The following is an 18,362-nucleotide window of genomic DNA, read 5'->3' on the forward strand; positions in this document are numbered from 1 at the left end:
TCTGCCCGCCGCCAGCTCCGCCAGCCCCTCCCACCCGGCCTGCGCCGGGGCGGTGGGAGGCGGCGGCTCCGCCCGTGGCGCGAGCCCAATGGGGGCCGAGGCGGCGCGCCCGCCCCGCGGCCCTGCCCGCAGCCTATCCGGGCCCGCGCGCCCCGCCCGGCTCGGATGCGGAGCCAATGGGCGCGGCGGACGCCCCGCCGGGCGGGGGCACCGGGTTCAGCGCGCGGCGCCTGAGAGCCAGGCTGCCGCCCCGTTCCTCGCCCTGGGAGTGCCACTCCGGGGCAGCCAGGCGCCGGGGCCATGGCGTCCTCAGCGGCCGGCGTGGTGGTGATCGTTGGCAGGTAAACAGCCCCGAGCCGCCGCGCTCCTCCCACCGGCGCGGGGGGAGGCGTGGGGCCCGCGCGTCGAGCCTCGGGTGGGCGCCCCATCGGTGTCACCTTCGGGAGGAGGAAGCGGCGTGGCGGTGCGGCAGCCTCCAGCCCTCCGAGGGCTCGCCTCGCCCTGGCACCCTCCACAGAACTGGCCAGGCTGGGAGAAGCGCCCGTCAGCGGCGTGGCTTTGCGGTTGAAGCACACTGTAGAGTGCTGTTTTCTTTCACTTCGTGCTGACTTACAAGCACGTTCAGAAAGCCGACAGCGCAGGCTGCGGTGGAAATGCGATTTATGGAATTAGTTGAATGTTGCCAGGCCTCCCAGCAATACAAATAGATGTGCTGGCATTACACATTAACGAAATGAGGTCTGGCAACGATTCTGCAGAACTGTATTTTTAACCATTCCTATTTTATGGATGAGAAACAGATGAAGCGGTTTACCCCAGGTCACGGTCAGTAGGTGACGGAGATGAGGCTAGCCCAGCAGGGAGGGTCCGATGCACGCCCTTGGACAAGGCTGCCTGCAGGGCGTGGGAGTGCGAGTTCTTGCCCCGGAGGGTGTCGCTGGGGGCGGGAACAGGTGCACACAGGACGTTCCTAATTCTTGGGAAACGCGCGGGTCCCAGAGGGGAACACCAGAGCCCAAAGAGTTTGCTAGGGTGTGTCAGTTAACAGCCTAAATTCCATCCAAATTTTTCTGATTTGTGCTCCCACGCCGTCTTTCAAAACTGCTTCTGTTTTCATTTAAAAAAAAAACACAGGCATTTATGTGTACCTTTCTGTTGGTAGCTATCATAGCCATCGATCGACATGTGAATACTTGCTGTTGATAGTTAGAAGCACCTTTTTTGTGTCCCCTTATGCCACTGAGGTGTTGGCCTGCCTAACCCCCCCCCCCCGCCATGAGTTTAGAACCCTGTCTGGAGAACAATTCCAATGTCAGGGTTTTTCCTTTAGTCTCCATGGAAGGAAGGAGTCAGGATGCTGTTTTCCAGCTTTCTTATGCTCCCAGAGCAGTGGAATTAACTGTGCCTTTGTCCTTTCCAGGCACGTGGGTATGTGTGGTTGCTTAGTGAAGGAATATAAAGATATATAGAGTAGTCCTCCCTTAACTGTATACATTCCAAAATCCCCAGTGCATGCCTGAAACTGGGGATAGTACTGAACCCTATATATGCTATGTTTTTTCCTATACATACATACCTATGATAAAGTTTAATTTATAAATTAGGCACAGTAAGAGATTAACAACAATGACTAATAACAACAATTATAACAATATATTGTAACAAAAGTTACCATATATCTTAGTAACCTCCATATACAATTTTTTTCTTTCTGTATTAAGTCAAGAACTTTTATCTTTTCACTTAAAGGAAGCACCTTATGGCTTCTCTTTGGCATATCTTGCCAGCATCACTACTCTTGAGCTTTGGGGTCATTATTAAGTAAAATAAGGGTGACTTGGACACAAGCACTGCGATATGGCAGCAGTCCATGAGAAGGCTACTAAGTGAGTAACCGGCGGGTAGTGTATACGATATGGATATGTGGGACAAAGGGATGATTCATGTCTCAGGTGGGCCAGATTGGGACTGCCAGAGATTTCGTCATGCTACTCAGAATGGGGTGCAATTTAAAACTTATGAATTGTTTATTTCTGAAATTTTTCATTTAATATTTTCAGACCTTGGTTGACCATTGGTAACTGAAACCAGAGAAAGCGAAACTGCCGATGAGGGGAACTAGGTATAAAAGTGTACTTTGGGGGCCTGCCCAGTGGCGCAAGTGGTTAAGTGCACGCGCTCCGCTGCAGCGGCCCAGGGTTCGCCGGTTGGGATCCCCGGCGGGTCCCGGCACACCGCTTCTCAAGCCATGCTGTGGCGGCGTCCCATGTGGAGTGGAGGAAGATGGGCATGGATGTTAGCCCAGGGCCAGTCTTCCTCAGCAAAAAAAAAAAAAAAAAAAAAAAAGAGGAGGATTGGCAGATGTTAGCTCAGGGCCGATCTTCCTGGGGGGTGGGGGTGAGTGTACTTTGTCCTGGGTATGGTGACTGTGCTTGCCTTGCATTATGTTATCCAGAGTCAAGGGCTAGAGTTTTGTATATCTCCCGCCACGCCTTGGAGGGGTGTTCTGCCTGACGTAATAAACGTTAAGTAAAGTTTAAGTTGATTGTACCCTTATCTGGCTCTGGTTCTTATGGGAAGAAGCACAGTCTCTTGGGAAAGGAGCTGGGATTGGCGAGTCAGTTTATTTCTGATTCCCTGAAGGAGGTTGACAAGGAATTAGATGGGGCTGGCAAACTTGAATGACCACAGGAGTTAGTATGGGGTAGAAAGTCCTGTCCATCCCCACACCCTCAGCACCCCAAGAAACACCAGTCTCTGCTTCTGGGGTGGTGCTGCTTCCATTCCCTCTGTCCCTCTCTCTCATCTCCTCTCCCCACTTCTTTCTCTCTGTCTCCTGGCCCCATAGGTGATTCCTAGGAACATCCATTTAAATTTGCTAAAACCTATTTGAGTTTCATTCTTGGATTTCAACAGACCAAAAAATACGTATTTTAATTTCAGAAACATATTGGGCCATTGTTTTTTCATCTTTTCTTATCAGTTACCAGACTCCCTCTTAAAAGTACTTGCCCTTTTTAATTCCTTTCCATTAATCTTTTCATAAAGGCCACTCTTCCTCAGGACCGCTTAGCTTTCCTGTGAGCGTCCAGGGCGACACCCTTCAGAATGTTGGGCTTGAGAGAGTAAGATGGTGTTTTTGAAAAATGAAGAAAGGAGAGAAAACCTCTTGGGTCTAGGGCTGCAGAGAAATAAAGAGAGGGAAAATCTGGTAATGACAACTTTAAAAAATGGGAATGGACATGGGTATCATGGAGACAAATTTGCGTTTGATGTTCTCAGGCTTTTGTTTCTGTTAGCTGTACACATCTACAGAGGAACTTCTTCCTTTATATAACACTGTGTTTCTGAAAAACTGAATGATGAATTCTATATTCATATATATACTGCATTGTGTTTACCCTTGTTTTAGGCCTTGGGCTTGTTTTAAAATAGGAACCAGTCTGGGGGAGAAGACCAATGTTGTTGTGTTCCTGGTGCTTCATGGGCCCTCTCTCTCGTCCGCCTTTTCTCTGGGCACGCTCCTTTGGGGTGGAGTCAGGGGCCATCTCCTCCAGGAAAAGCTCTGCTCCGGGACCTTTCCTTAGGGGAGAAACTGTGTTATCACCGGGTGTATATCCACCATGTCAGGTCCTAGTAGACAGATGTTTCAGCCTTTTTAACAGAGATGGCTTTTTTTTTTTAACTGATGTGCAGTGTGAAGGGCTTGTTAGGATATAGTTTTATACCAAGAAATGCATCTTTGAACTAGTCGTCTTTTTTTTGATTCCAAAATTTTACTTTGCGGTGACTATGTACATTTTTTATAAGAAACTTTCTGAGGCATGAATTTTTTTCAGATTACTACCCTAGTATTTCCTGCTAATTTTTACATTAAAACACACAGACACAGATGTATATATATATATATACACATACACAGACACACAGAGCAAACCGTAGGGTGCTCCAGTGGCTTCTTGAGTCAGCTCAGGCACTAAATATGCCCTTCCTAGGAAATCTTTAGTAGCTCTTATTGGCAAATATTCCATCACCTACTTAGATCAAGAGTGTAGAAACAGAGGCCAGCTGGTGGCATAGTGGTTAAGTTCATGTGCTCTGCTTTGGCTGCCCAGGGTTGGCTGGTTTGGATCCTGGGCGTGGACCTACACACCGCCCTTCAAGCCACGCTGAGGTGGCATCCCACATAGAGCAACTAGAAGGATGTACAACTATGACAGATAACTATCTACTGCAGCTTTGGGGAGAAAAAAAAGGAGAAAAGGAGGAAGATTGGCAACAGGTGTTAGCTCAGGGCCAATCTTCCTCAAAGGAAAAAAAAAAAGAGTGTAGGAACAGTTTTACTTCAACTTTTGCCCACTAAATAAGTAACTGTAGAATGGAAAGTTACTTTTAAAAGTCTCTAGAGGGCCGGCCCCGTGGCTTAGCCGTTAAGTGCGCGCACTCTGCTGCTGGCGGCCCGGGTTCGGATCCTGGGCGTGCACTGACGCACCGCTTCTCCGGCCATGCTGAGGCCGCGTCCCACATACAGCAACTAGAAGGATGTGCAGCTATGACATACAACTATCTACTGGGACTTTGGAGGGAAAAAAATAAATAAATAAAATCTTTAAAAAAAAAAAAGTCTCTAGAGTGAATTTATTCAAAGCTAAGTGCCATTAATGATAAAATTAGAATTGAACCCATTTTACTTAACTTTTCTCTCCTGCTGCTTTGCTGCTGTGTAACAAAATAAATGTTCATTTGCAGTAGCCTTTTGAAGCACCAATTCAGATTCATGACTTTAGAAGTTTTAAAGCATATCAATGGTCACAATGGTGAGGGCCCATTTTATGGTCCCCAGGTATCCAGAGGTTCAGAAAAAGTTACTAAGATGTCACAGACTCTAAGGACTGGAAGCTACTTGTATTTGGCCTTGATATAATGTAGTACTGAGGACAAGCAGGCTCACGGAGACCAAGGAAGCGAGCCTGCATTCCGGGCTGCACAGTCTGATCTCTGTACGTCTCTCTATGGTAGTTTGCTCTATAGATTACCCCTGCGCTTGCTTAGTTCTCCTCTCTCCCCTGCCTCTTTATTTTGGGCATTGCTGCAACCCCAACATTATAATCTTCAACTCCAATGTCTGTTACTGATTTATAGTTTCCATATTTTAGGTCCAGTTTTCAGAAGAGGAAAGCTGATTGGCTCAGCTCCTCTAAGCGACCAGGCTGCAGATATGGTAGGGGGCTGGGAAGCCAGTTGATGGCTGCTATGCATCAGGGATCCTCTTCAAGTCCTAGCATCAGCCACTAAGGATGTGTGTGGGGGACGAGATGCAGGGGTTCCCACCAGTCTGCTTTCTGCTCTTGGTGCTAGAGAGGAATATGGGCAATACAAGCCATGAAACCTACAATAAAAACAAATCTAATTTGTTTTTAATGCCTGTTACATGGGATATAACTACTTTCTCCCCAACATTTTGTTGTAAAAATTCTCAGACACACAGAAAAGGTGAAAATATAGAAAAATTACCCACATACTACCTGTATATTGAAAAATTATTAAAAATCTGCTATATTTGCTTTATCTGTGTATAATTTAATTTATTTAGCCAATTTTGAATACTAGTTGGTTAGTTTTTGCCTGTGAGTGAATATCTTTGTGCATTGTCCATATTAACCTAACAAATTCTAGAGGTAAAGTTCCTGGCTCAAATATTACAGACACAGTTTTGATACAGGCTATTAGATTGCCTCCGGACACTTTATATCAATTTATATTCCCCCAGTAGTTTGTGAGTGCCCATTTCCTATAACTTCACCAGCAATAAGCATTGTCAGTCTCCTTCAATATCTGCCATTCTGGTATCCATCTTATTTGCTTCATCAGACTAAAGCAGGAGAATCTGTTTTCAAGTTAGTTTGTTATTGCCTGTTCACATAATTTTTTCAGGATTTCCCCCTCCTGTGTTGGTGTGTTCATCTTTTACTTCTGGGTTTATAGGAATTTTTGTATATTTACATATTATAAATTTTATTTCTTTTGGACATTTCTTTTATGTTAGTTTTTTTGCCATAAACAAAGTTATTAAGATCAGTTGATTTATTTGGCGACCAGTATTCAAACAGGAGGGCCATGGTGGCTTGGAGTATTGTAAAAATGTCTTTGATGAAAAGATTGGAAACTACTGCTCTAGTGTGAGTATTCCTCTACCTTCACTGTATTGGTAGATGAAAAGCTACAGCCTTTTCGAGATGTACCTTACTTCTCTATGATCTCAGCATAGTAGAGAGCTGGGGATGGAACTAGGTGTTCCCGCACAAGGAGGGGGTTCTCCTACCTGATGTGCATAACAAAAAGCCAATTATTATGGCATAAGCTTTTGAGAAAAGACAAAAGCTTTATTGTGAGATCCGCCTGCAAGGAGACAGGAGGCAACCCTCTCAAATCTGTCTCCCCATCCAAGGTATGGGGTAAGGTTTAAGGGAGCAGGGAGGGCCGGCTGGTATGGGGAAGCGCTGGCAGGATGAGTCTGTTCTGCGCATGCTCCTGGCTGGCTCACTGTCCCTGAAAATAGATATAACATCCTGTTGTTAAGATGGGATCAGTTATGGGAGGTTACCAGGAGAAGTACAGTAAACAGGGAAAAGTTGTTATGTAGATTTAAATCATTGCCTTCTCCATTGATAAGAGTTTCTAGAGATTGAGAGTCATCTTCCTCTTCAGGCACAAAGAAGGAGACACCCTTACAAATGGAGATTTCTGGGCCAGGCCTAGTGGCCTAGTGGTTAAGTTCAGAGTACTCTGCTTCAGTGGCCCAGGTTTGGTTCCCAGGCACGGACCTATACCACTTGTCTGTCAGTGGCCATCCTGTGGCGGTGGCTCACATACAAAAAGAGGAAGATTGGCAACAGATGTTAGCTCAGGGCAAATCTTCCTCAGCCAAAAAAAAAAAAAAAAACCCCAAAACAAATGGAGATTTCTCTTATAAATGTAAGTTTCACTTACAAAAGGGTAACTTCTACTAGGTTTACAGAGCTTTTCCTGTGTCTGCTGTTTTTTAATAATCATCAGCTCAAAATAGCCCTTATGCCAAAGAGGCATGTTTTGGGATGGCAAATTCTGTTCCTGGTCCTATGGTTACATAGGTGTCCTGATACCAAACAGACTATTAAGATAAATGTTTGAATTATAATACTAGATCTTTGTTTAAGTCACTGCTGCCCATTAGAAAATGTGAGCTACAAATGCAAGCCACATATATAATTAAATTTTCTAGTTGTTACATTAAAAAAGTAAAAAGAAATAAGTGAAATTAATTTTAATAATGTATTTTATTTAGCATGATATGTCCAAAGTATTATTTCAACAAGTAATTGGTATAAAATATTATTAATGAAATAGTTTACATTCTTTTTTTTTTTGGCATTGTCTTCAAAATTCAGTGAGTATTTTGTACTTGCAGGGCACCTTGCTCAGACTAGCCACTCTTTTAAGTGCTTAACGGCCCCCTGTGGCTAGTGGCTTCCGCATTGGACAACGCAGGTTTAAGCAATGCTATAACCTTTGTTAATCAAGAAAGCAGATGTGCGCAGGTTTAAGCAACGCTATAACCTTTGTTAATCAAGAAAGCAGATGTGCAGGGCCGGCCCCATGGCTTAGCGTTAAGTGTGCGCGCTCCGCTGCTGGCAGCCCAGGTTCGGATCACGGGTGCGCACTGACACACCGCTTCTCTGGCCATGCTGAGGCCACGTCCCACATACAGCAACTAGAAGGAGGTGCACCTATGACATACAACTATCTACTGGGGCTTTGGGGGGAAAAAAAATATAAAACTACATCTGCTTTAAAAAAAAAAGAAAGCAGATGTGTGGAAAACTTCCTTCTGCCCCTTTTTTGTAGCTCATCCTGCATTGCAGGCTCATTTTTGAGAGGTTCTTACACGTATTTTGAAAAGGTGAGTCAAGTTGTGGGAGGAGGTTTATTTAGTGAGATGAATCTGTTGTGTTCTCCTTTGTGAAAGTCTTTTTTGTAAAAGTGGCTACAGCACTCTGGGCGTTTATAAAAAGACCAATTGAGGCAACTCACCCTTCTACCACTGTTCAGCCTGCCAGCCCTTCCTTGTACCCGTCCCTGGTGTTGGCAGTTCTTTTTCCCTCCGCACCGATCCTCTCAGTTTCCTTATGTGGCGGACACAGGATGTAAGGGGACCTAGTAGGTAGAGGATCTGATGCTTTAAAGGGCGAGATGTTAGCTCTCATCCCTGAGGGAGTCAGTCGGCTTGACAGGGTCAGGTGCCTGATCAGCATGTGGGTGAAGGCTTTTACATGCTTAGGTGAGATAAGTCGTTTTGTAGGGGTGTGGTATTTTCTTAAATCACAAAGTAGAAAGTAAAAGAATTCTCTTTTTAAAAAATATTTTTATAATTATGTCTTATGTACAACAAAGTGCAGAAATCAAATGTATAAGCTCGATGATTATCACAGAGTGAACATCCTGCTATAACCCTCACTGTGAAAGTATACTTCATTCTAAAGTTAGGCTGCGTTAGGGCTTTTTTTTATTTTTATTTTTGGCTTAGGAAGATTGGCCCTGAGCTAATATCTGTTACCAATCTTCCTCTTTTTGTGTGAGGAAGATTCTCTCTGAGCTAACATCTGTGCCAATCTTCTTCTTTTCACTTGCGGAAGGTTCACCCTGAGCTAACGTCTGTTGCCAGTCTTCCTCTACTTTATATGTGGGTCACCGCCACAGGATGGCTCATGAATGGTGTATGTCCGTGCACGGAAACTGAACCCGGCTGCCCCGAGGTGGAGTGCACCAAACTTAACCACTAGGCCACGGGCTGGCCCTGCATTAGGGCTTCTTTTACAGTTAGATAAGTCACCCTATGTTTCAAACATTATGGTAATGGCAACAGAAAGAAGAATGTTTCAAGTCAATGGCTGGGGCTGGCCCGGTGGTGTAGCGGTTAAGTGCGTGCATTCTGCTTTAGCAGCCCAGGATTCACAGGTTCAGATCCCAGGTGCGCACCGACGCACCGCTTGTCAAGCCATGCTGTGGCAGCGTCCCGTATAAAGTAGAAGAAGATGGGCATGGGTGTTAGCCCAGGGCCAATCTTCCTCAGGAAAAAAAAAAAGAGGAGGATTGGCATCGGATGTTAGCTCAGGGCTGATCTTCCTCACCCAAAAAAAAAAAAAATAGAGTCAGTGGCTGGTCATTTGGGATGACCAGCATGAATGTTAACTGGACTTTTAACTAACTGCCTTGCAGCTCTGGAGGGGGGCGGGGCGGGGGGGGAGAGAGAGAGAGAGAGAGAGTGTGTGTGTGTGTGTGTGTGTGTGAAGAGAAAGAAGTCTTCATGCAGGGACTTTCTCTTTCAAACTCTGGCTTGTGATCTATAGGGTTTCCTTTTTCCTCATATGGTCTAGAATAGCTCTCTCCAGTAGAATTTTCTGCAAAAATGGAAATGTTCTATATATACCCTTACTGTCCAAGATGGTAGCCACTATCACTTGTGGCTGTTGAGTACTTGAAGTGTGTCTAGTACTGTTGATGAACTGAATTTTAAAATTAATTTTAATTAATTTAAATAGCTGCATGTGGCTAGAGTCTACCGTATTGGACAGTGTAGGTTTAGAGCACTCAGAGTTTAATAAAAAATTTTTATGTACATATTGTATAAATTTCACATTACTTGTAAAAGATTTCAATATTACAGAAGAATATGGAGTAAAATCTACTGTATAATCCTGCTCCCTTCTCCAGAAGTTGAGTAGAGGTGATTTCAGTTGTTTTCACTCTGTTTTTTCGACAAATGGCTTCACATAAGATACCCTGTAACAAGATGGTAGCCCCTCTCAATGACCCCTTGTAGATATTAAAGGCTTAGCTCAAGTGAGCAAGCATTGTGTGAGATCTTTGAAGCTTGGATAGAACTTCTGTGGCATTAGCAGGATTTTCAAGTCAATAGGCGGCGTGACAAGGTCTTTCCTTCAAATCACCTAGGCCCAAGCCTGACAGAAGCTGTGGGGGTTGTAACTGTCTCTAGTGTGAAGTGCTTCCTGTGCTCAGAAGCTGAACTATAGATTAGCTGAGTTAGGAGGGAGAAGGGAAGGGGACTAGGATGGAGAGTATGCTTATTGGAGCCCACCCTGTGACTGCTATTCTAGCCTCCCTTCCCCAAAGCAGCCCATATAGTTGCTACAATGAAATAATACCACAACTGAGACAAGCTTGCCCTACTGTATGTTTGGTCTCCTTGCAAGCTAATAACTTAGCCTGTTACTGTTTCCTAAATGCTGGCAGAGGACATGAGACTTCTGGGTCAGAGACAAAGGACTTTATTAATCATAGCAGAGCAGGCAGCATGAACATCGTATGCGCAGTGGTTCCTCTTCTCCCCGAGTCCCATGGGGGTGAAGTGGAGAGTCCAGGTGGGTACCTGCAGATTCAGTGAGTATGTTCCAGGAGAGGAACATTGAGCTTGAGGAAGCCAGCATTTTTACAGTGAGAGGTAAGCAAGCTTCCTCTTTGTCCTGGAGGGATATATTTCCTCTTCCCTCAACATAACTCTGCAAACATAACTCTGAGAAATGGTCCAGGTCCTTGCAGTTTACTTGTTGAAGAACTTGGATCGTTTGTCCTGTAAAATTTCCCACATTCTAGATTTTGCTGAATGTATCCCTGTAGTGTCATTTAACATGTTCCTCTGTCCCTTTATTTCTTGAACTGGTAGTTAGATCTAGAAGCTCATTTCTCTTAAACCCAAGAGGCTTTCCTCCATACCAGTCTACCAAAACTGCTCTTGTCACAGACCCTACCCCCATTTATCTTGCTAAAACCAGTGGTTAATTCTCAGTTTTGACCCAGATGGTCACTCCCTTCTCCTCGAGGCCCCCTTTCATTTCCCTGACCCTTCGGTTTTCCTCCCATCTCACTGGCGGCTCCTTTTTGTCTCCATATCCTTCTCCGTTAAAGCTGGAGTGTCCCAAGGCTCAATTCTTTGACTTCTTTATCTACATTCACTTCCTTAGTGATCTCATCCAGTCTCATGCTTTTAAATACCATATCTATGCAGTAACACCCAAATTAATATCCTCAGCCCGGAGCTTGCCCCTGAACCTTAAGACTTATATCCAATTGTTTACTGGACGTACCAATTAGACATCTCAAATGTAAAGCATCCTGTACTGAACTCTCCATCTTCTCTCCCAAAACCTACTCCATTTATAGTCTTCCCCATCAGAATTAATGACATCTCTTTCTTTCCTGTTGCTGTCCAAAAGACACTTGGAGTCGTGTTCAATTCTTTTTTTCTTACAGTTCACATGCAGCCCACCAGCAATTCTTGTTGGCTCTTCCTCAAAAATATTGTGTATTCGGAACTCAGCTGACTACTTCTCATCACCACCTCTACTTCCATCCCAGTTCAACCTACCGTCATCTCTTGTAATAGCCTCCTGACTCCTTACTGGTCTCCTTACTTCCATCTTTGCCTGTCTTTGGTATATTCTTTTTTTTTTTTTGTGAGGAAGATCAGCCCTGAGCTAACATCCATGCTAATCCTCCTCTTTTTGCTGAGGAAGACCGGCTCTGAGCTAACATCTATTGCCAGTCCTTCTCCTTTTTTCTCTCAAAGCCCCAGTAGGTAGTTGTATGTCATAATTGCACATCCTTCTAGTTGCTGTATGTGAGATGCTGCCTTAGCATGGCTGGACAAGCGGTGCGTTTGTGCGCGCCCGGGATCAGAACCCCGGGCCACCAGTAGTGGAGCGTGCGCACTTAACCTCTAAGCCACGGGGCCGGCGCCTGGTATATTCTTAATAAAGCAACTAGAGTGTTCATTTTAAAACTGAAATCTCATCATGTCTTTCTTCTAAAACCTTCTAATAGCCACTCATCTCACTCCGAGTAAAAGCTAAAACCTCTGCGTGGCCTCTCAGGTCCTCCCCCTGCCCTCTCTGACCTCATGCCAACCATCCTCTCCCTCCTGTCTCCACTCCAGCTGCACCAGCCTTGTGATCTGGAATATGCAACATGTTCTCACCTCGGGCTTTTCACCTGCTGTTCCCTCTGCTGGGAACACTCCTCTCCCAGGTGTCCTCGGGCTTATCCTCTCACCTCCTTCAACTCTTTACTAAAATGTCACCTCCTCAGTGAGACAGTCTCTGGTGGTGGTTTAAAATTTCTCTGCTTCCTGGTCCCCACTCCCCTACTTGCTGTCCCTCTTCCCTTCTTTATCTTTCCCCCAGCACTTGTTATTTTTTAGAATGCTGTCTACGTTACTCTCTTACTCTATTGTCTGCCTGCCCACTGTAAGCTCCATGGGACAGGAATTTTTTTTTTCACTGCTGCATCCCCAGTGCCTGGAGCTGTGCCTGGGACCTAGTAGGCACTCTTTATTTCCTCAGGGAATGATTATAGCTTTTGTATTAACCCCATGGGAAGAAGGTTGTTGACCATCATCTAGTATTTATCACTAGATAATGAAGCTTTTTTTGTTGCCAACAACTAACATTTATCAAGCCTCTGCAATGTGCCAGGGATACAAAGGTGAGCAAGATAGTTCCTGGTGCATAAAGTTTACCCAGTTGAACAAGCAAACAGAAGCAGATTCATACTGCTGGTAAGCATTGCATTTTTTTGAACTTCACTGTACAAAATTCACTGTGTTTTTTATTCATGTACTTAGATCTCCATGACTAAAAACCTAACAGTTCACAAAAAACCAACGAGATGTGTGTAACCTCCCTAGACCTAGAAATTAAGATGCAGGTGTTTGTCATTTGCTTCCCCTCCAGCTTCATTCACACCCATGCCTGCAGACACACGTAAGATGGGTGCTGGGGTAGAATTTTTCTAGAGTTGGTCCCGGGGAAAGACTGTTGAGAAGATAGAGCTTGGGTGGGCCAAGGTTACCTTCTGAGATGTAACCTTGATGTCTCTCCTTCAGGAGAACAAAGGGACAGGTGGCAAGGCTTGTAGGGAAACCACTGGAGCTGAGATTCGAAGATTGTTAAAAAATAGTTTCTTCTAGGCGAGTGAGAAAGCGGCAGTCGCCCTCTGGTGGGGTAGGCAAGCCTTGTGAAAACCCACAATCAGCCTTGCAGGATAATTTAGTGTTCATTTAAAACGATTTTTTGTTTTAAATTGTGGTAAGATGCACATAGTAAAATTTGCCATCTTAACCATTTTTAAGTGTACAGTTCAGTAGCGTTAAGTATGTTATCACCCAAAATGGGGGGGGTGGGGGTCGTCTGCCTGCCGCAAGACATGGCAGTCGTCAAGAGGCAAGGTGGGAGGAGAGAAAGGACTTTTTTTTTTTTTTTTTTTTTGGTGAGGAAGCACAGCCCTGAGCTAACATCCATGCTAATCCTCCTCTTTGTGCTGAGGAAGACCGGTTCTGAGCTAACATCTGTTGCCAATCCTCCTCCTTTTTTTCCCCAAAGCCCCAGTAGATAGTTGTATGTCATAGTTTCACATCCTTCTAGTTGCTGTATGTGGGACGCGGCCTCAGCATGGCCGGAGAAGCGGTCCATAGGTGTGCGCCCGGAATCCGAACCCGGGCCACCAGTAGCGGAGTGCGTGCACTTAACCACTAAGCCACGGGGCTGGCCCGAGAAAGGACTTTTTGTTACAGCATGCTAGCAAGAGGTAGGATGACCGACTCAAGTCCAGAAGAACCATCTAACAGAACAAAGATTACAGGCCAGTTTTATAGGGAGCTAGTCTCCAGGTTGGGGAGGCATCTGGTCTCTGGGTGGGGACATCCATATGATCTCCAGGTGGGGGCCGACATCTGGTCTTAGATCCTGATAGTCTTTTGTTTTACTGGATATGCATCAGAGACCAGAGGAACGCCCTATACCCTGATCTTTCAACTGTCATTGATGATGGCTATCAGCATAAACTGTCTGCCCTGGGGTCATCACATTCCTAAGGAACTCAAGAGAACAAAGTTATCGACTTATAGCAGCTGGGAGGGGCCATAAAACCCACAGAGCATGTCTGAGTTAATCAGAGGTCATTCAAAGTTACAATAGGGTTTCTTTTCTACAATATGGCTTGCCTTATGTCAACCTTGTGTTGAGGCGGTATCAAGTACATTCACATTGTTGTGCAACCAATCTCCAGAACTTTTTCATCTTGCAAAACTGAAACTCTCTACCCATTAAACAGCTTCCCGTTCCCTTCCTCCCCTTAGCCCCTGGCAACCACTATTCTGCTTTCTCTCTCTATGAATTTGACTACTCTAGGGACCACATATAAATGGAATCATACAGTATTTGCCTTTTTGTGACTGATTTATTCCACGTAACATAATGTCCTCAAAATTTATCCCTGTTGTAGCGTGTGTCAGAATTTCTTTTCTTTTAAGCCTGAATAAGTTAGTGTTCATATTTTTTTTTTGTGAGGAAGATCAGCCCTGAGCTAACATCCATGCCAATCCTCCTCTTTTTGCTGAGGAAGACTGGCCCTGAGCTAACATCCATGCCCATCTTCCTCCACTTTATGTGGGACGCCGCCTCAGCATTGCCTGACAAGCGGTGCGGTGGTGCGCGCCCGGGATCCGAACCCGGGCTGCCAGCAGTGGAGTGCACGCCCTTACCGCTACACCACGGGGCCGGCCCCCCAGTGTTCATTTTTAAAAACATAACATGCTGAATTTAGATAGCTGTTCTTTGCATCCAGAGTTGGATTACTCAGAAGGCTGGGTAAATTCTCACTGGCCCAGCCACTAGTTCTGTCCCTGTGGAGAGTTAACAAACGTATATGTTGGTCCATAGGTCCCCTAAGAGGAAGTTTGTGGTGTACCCTTTGAGACTGGCCAGCTTGGAAGCATTGTAATTGTAATGAAACAGCACTGGAGTTTGGAACTGGAGATAGATAGGTTTGAAGGAGTTTTGTTGCAATATTAGCCATATGAACTACCTTCCTGTAGCCACCTCCTCTGCAAAAACTCTTTATAATCTGGGCCACAGACATCTTATGAGAGGAGACGCTTTCCATCTCCTCACCTCTGGCTGAACACTCACATACCAGGCAAATACCTTTTGGGAAAGAATTCTAATTATCCTTCAAGGTAACCCTCTACATTCCACAAAATGTGATATTTGTTTCCTCTTTGCCCTTCTACTCAACCAAATTTGAGAACTTACTAAGTATTATTATTGTGGCAGGAGTTGGTTTTCAATGCATGTTCACATACATTCATTTGTTAATAACAGATTTATTGAGATGTAATTCATATATTGTACAATTCACGCATTTAAAATGTACAATTTAGTGGTTTTTAATATATTCACAGAGTTGTACAGCTATCACCACAGTCTATTTTAGAATATTCTTAGCCCAAAAAGAAACCCCGAACCCGTTAGCTATCACTCCCCATCTTTCCTCCCTCAGCCCTGGGCAGCCACAAATCTACTTTCTGTCTCTATGAATTTGCCTAATGTGGACATTTTATATAAATAGAATATGGAGACCTTTCTGACTGGCTTTCATCCACATAGCATGTATCAGTACTTCATTCCTTTTTATGGCTGAATAACTCTGTTGTATAGGTATACCACATTTTATTTATTCATTAGTTGATGCACTTTTGAGTTGTTTCCATTTAGCTGTTATGAATAATGCTGATATAAACATGTAAGTTTTTTTTTCTGACGTATGTTTTCCTTCCTGTTGGGTACATGCCTAGGAGTGGAATTGTTGTTATACATTTATTTTTTAAAAAATAGACTTTATAGGGGCCGGCCTGGTGGTGTAGTGGTTAAGTTCATGCACTTTGCTTCCGCGGCCTGGGGTTCGCAGGTTCAGATCCCACAGACCTACGAGTTGCATATCAAGCCATGCTGTGGCAGACGTCCCACATGTAAAATAGAGGAAGAGGGGCATGGATATTAGCTCAGGGCCAATCTTCCTCAGCAAAAAGAAGAGGATTGGCCACAGATGTTAGCTCAGGGCTGATTTTCCTCACCAAAAAAATAAATAAATAAAAAAAAATAGGCTTTATATTTTTAGACCAATTTAGATTTACGGAAAAATCATGAAGATAGTACAGAAAGTGTCCGACTGTCCCCTCACCCAGTTTCCCTTATTATTAACATCTTACATTACTATGGTACATTTATTGCCTTTAATGAACAAATATTGATACATTATTATTTAGGAACATCCATACTTTATTCAGATTTCCTTAGTTTTTACCTAACGTTTAGGATCCCGTCCAGCATACCAAATTATATTTACTTGTCATTTCTTTTTTGGCTCTTCTTGACTGTGACAGTTTCTTAGATTTTCTTTATTTTCAATGACCTTGACAGTTTTGAGGAGTACTGGTCAGGTAGTTTATAGAATGTTCCTCTGTTGGGATTTTTTTGATGTTTTTCTCATTATTAGACTGGGGTGGTGGGTGTTTGGGAGAAAGACCACAGAGGTGAAGTGCCCTTCTCATCACATCATTTCCAGGGTACATAAGATCAACATTATTGTCACAGTTGATGTTGACCTTGTTCACCTGGCTGAGGTAGTGTTTGTCAGTTTTCTCCACTGTAAAGTTACTCTGATTTTTCCCCTTTTCCATGCTGCCCTCTTTGGAAGGAAGCCAGTCTGTACAGCCCAAGCTTCCAGGGTGAGGAGTTATGTTACAAGCCCTTGAGGACAGAGCATTTACATAAATTATTTGGAATTCTTCTGCAAGAGAGATTTGGCTTCTCTCCCATTTATTTATTTATTTACTCAGACATTTATTTATGTCAGTATGGACTCATGGATATTTATTTCAGCGTTGCTTTACTTTTCCCCTTGGCTTGCTCCAGCCTTGGCCATTGGGAGCTCGTTCAGTTAGCTCCTGTGTGCCTTTGATATGTCCCATCAATATAGGTTTTTTTTTTCCTTTGGAGCACTTCCTTACTTTCTGGCACTAGAAGTATCTCCAGGCGCATCTTGTACGTTTCCTGGCTCAGTGCTAGAATCAGCCGTCTCTCCAAGGAGCCCTGCTTCCTTTTGTTGGAGAATGGTATTAGAAACCAAGATTTGGGCTCGAGATGTGCTCCATACATTCATTTTAACCTTTTGAACAACTCTCTGTGAGTTCTTCATGTCTTTTTTATCTTTTCCTTTTCCAATAAATAAAATAAAATACATAATCAATCAATCAATATCAATCAGTCTGAAACAGTGGGCAGAATGTGGTGGTAAGGACTCAAGAGTCAGACTGTTGGGTTCATCTCAGAGCTCCAGCACTTATAGCATGTGTAGTTTTAACCCTCTGTGCCTCAATTTTCCCATGTATAAAATGGAAATAATAATAGCACCTACCTTGTAGGATTGTTGTAATGATTAACAGAGGTAAGACACATAGAATGTTTAATGTTGCCTGGCACTGAATACATGCTGAAATGGTGGTGGTGGTAGCAGTAATTATTTATTTGAAGACAACAGAGAACATACTATCTGTTCTTCAAGTTAAGTGACTTACCTGTGACAATAGTCAAATGGAGGTTCTCGTAGAGGTCTTTCACCTCCATGACACCCGGCCACCTCCCTGCTGTAATTTTTTGTTTCAGTGTATGAGCGTATGTTAAGTACACTCATACAGTGGTGCTCCATGCGGAATATTGACACTGGCATGAGGGTCGAGGATTCAGGAGCTCCTATGTGGAAAGAGACAACATTTTAAATAAATACAGCTATCAAAATGTGTAATTTTAAGATACTAAATATTTTTAGAATAGAATGGTATATAATTTAAAAAATTTCATTTTGGGTTTGAAATAAAAATCTGTTCTATTATTAAGTTAACTGGAAGCCTTTCTTAAATTTCTTTCCCTTCAGTGGACTCATTGGGCGAAGCTGGGGTATGTTGTTTGCCAGTGGAGGCTTCAAAGTGAAACTCTATGATATTGAGCAGCAACAGATAACCAATGCCCTGGAAAACATCAGGTAAGTCAGCTGGCACCTTCGGGAGGAATTGAAACAACTCTGTGGGGCCGGCCCCGTGGCTTGGTGGTTAAGTGAGCGCGCTCCACTGCTGGCGACCCGGGTTCGGATCCCGGGCGCACACCGACGCGCTGCTTCTCCGGCCATGCTGAGGCCGCGTCCCACATACAGCAACTAGAAGGATGTGCAGCAATGACACACAACTATCTACTGGGGCTTTGGGGGGAAAAATAAATAAATAAAATCTTTAAAAAAAAAAAAGAAACAACTCTGTTGCTCTCAGTTCATCTTGTTTAGCGTATTTTCAAGGCTATAAATGTCTGTGATTTTGCTCTTTCAGTTGATGGCTATTACAGTGCCATTGAGCTGGTGAAGGCCAAGGCTACGGTGTTTGAGACATGAACTAAGACTGAAGAGGGGGCTCAAATTGTGAG

General features: G+C 44.1%; 1 protein-coding gene across 2 annotated transcripts in view; it reads left to right on the forward strand.

Annotated features, from left to right (window-relative positions):
• Positions 1-231: 231 nt before the first annotated feature.
• CRYL1 (crystallin lambda 1) overlaps positions 232-18,362 on the forward strand; it is a 161,439-nt gene continuing 143,308 nt past the window's right edge. Inside the window, exons 1-2 of one of the 2 annotated variants that reach the window (XM_004435351.3) lie at positions 232-341; positions 17,824-17,931. In XM_004435351.3, the coding sequence (XP_004435408.1) occupies positions 301-341; positions 17,824-17,931 (149 nt within the window). In that variant the 5' untranslated portion in view covers positions 232-300. The remainder of the gene's footprint in view (positions 342-17,823; positions 17,932-18,362) is intronic. The other variant, XM_087436334.1, reaches the window with a different exon arrangement.

This window comes from Ceratotherium simum, chromosome 10 (genome assembly GCF_057802395.1).
Source record: "Ceratotherium simum simum isolate JZ-2026a chromosome 10, ASM5780239v1, whole genome shotgun sequence".
Classification (NCBI taxonomy): domain Eukaryota; kingdom Metazoa; phylum Chordata; class Mammalia; order Perissodactyla; family Rhinocerotidae; genus Ceratotherium; species Ceratotherium simum.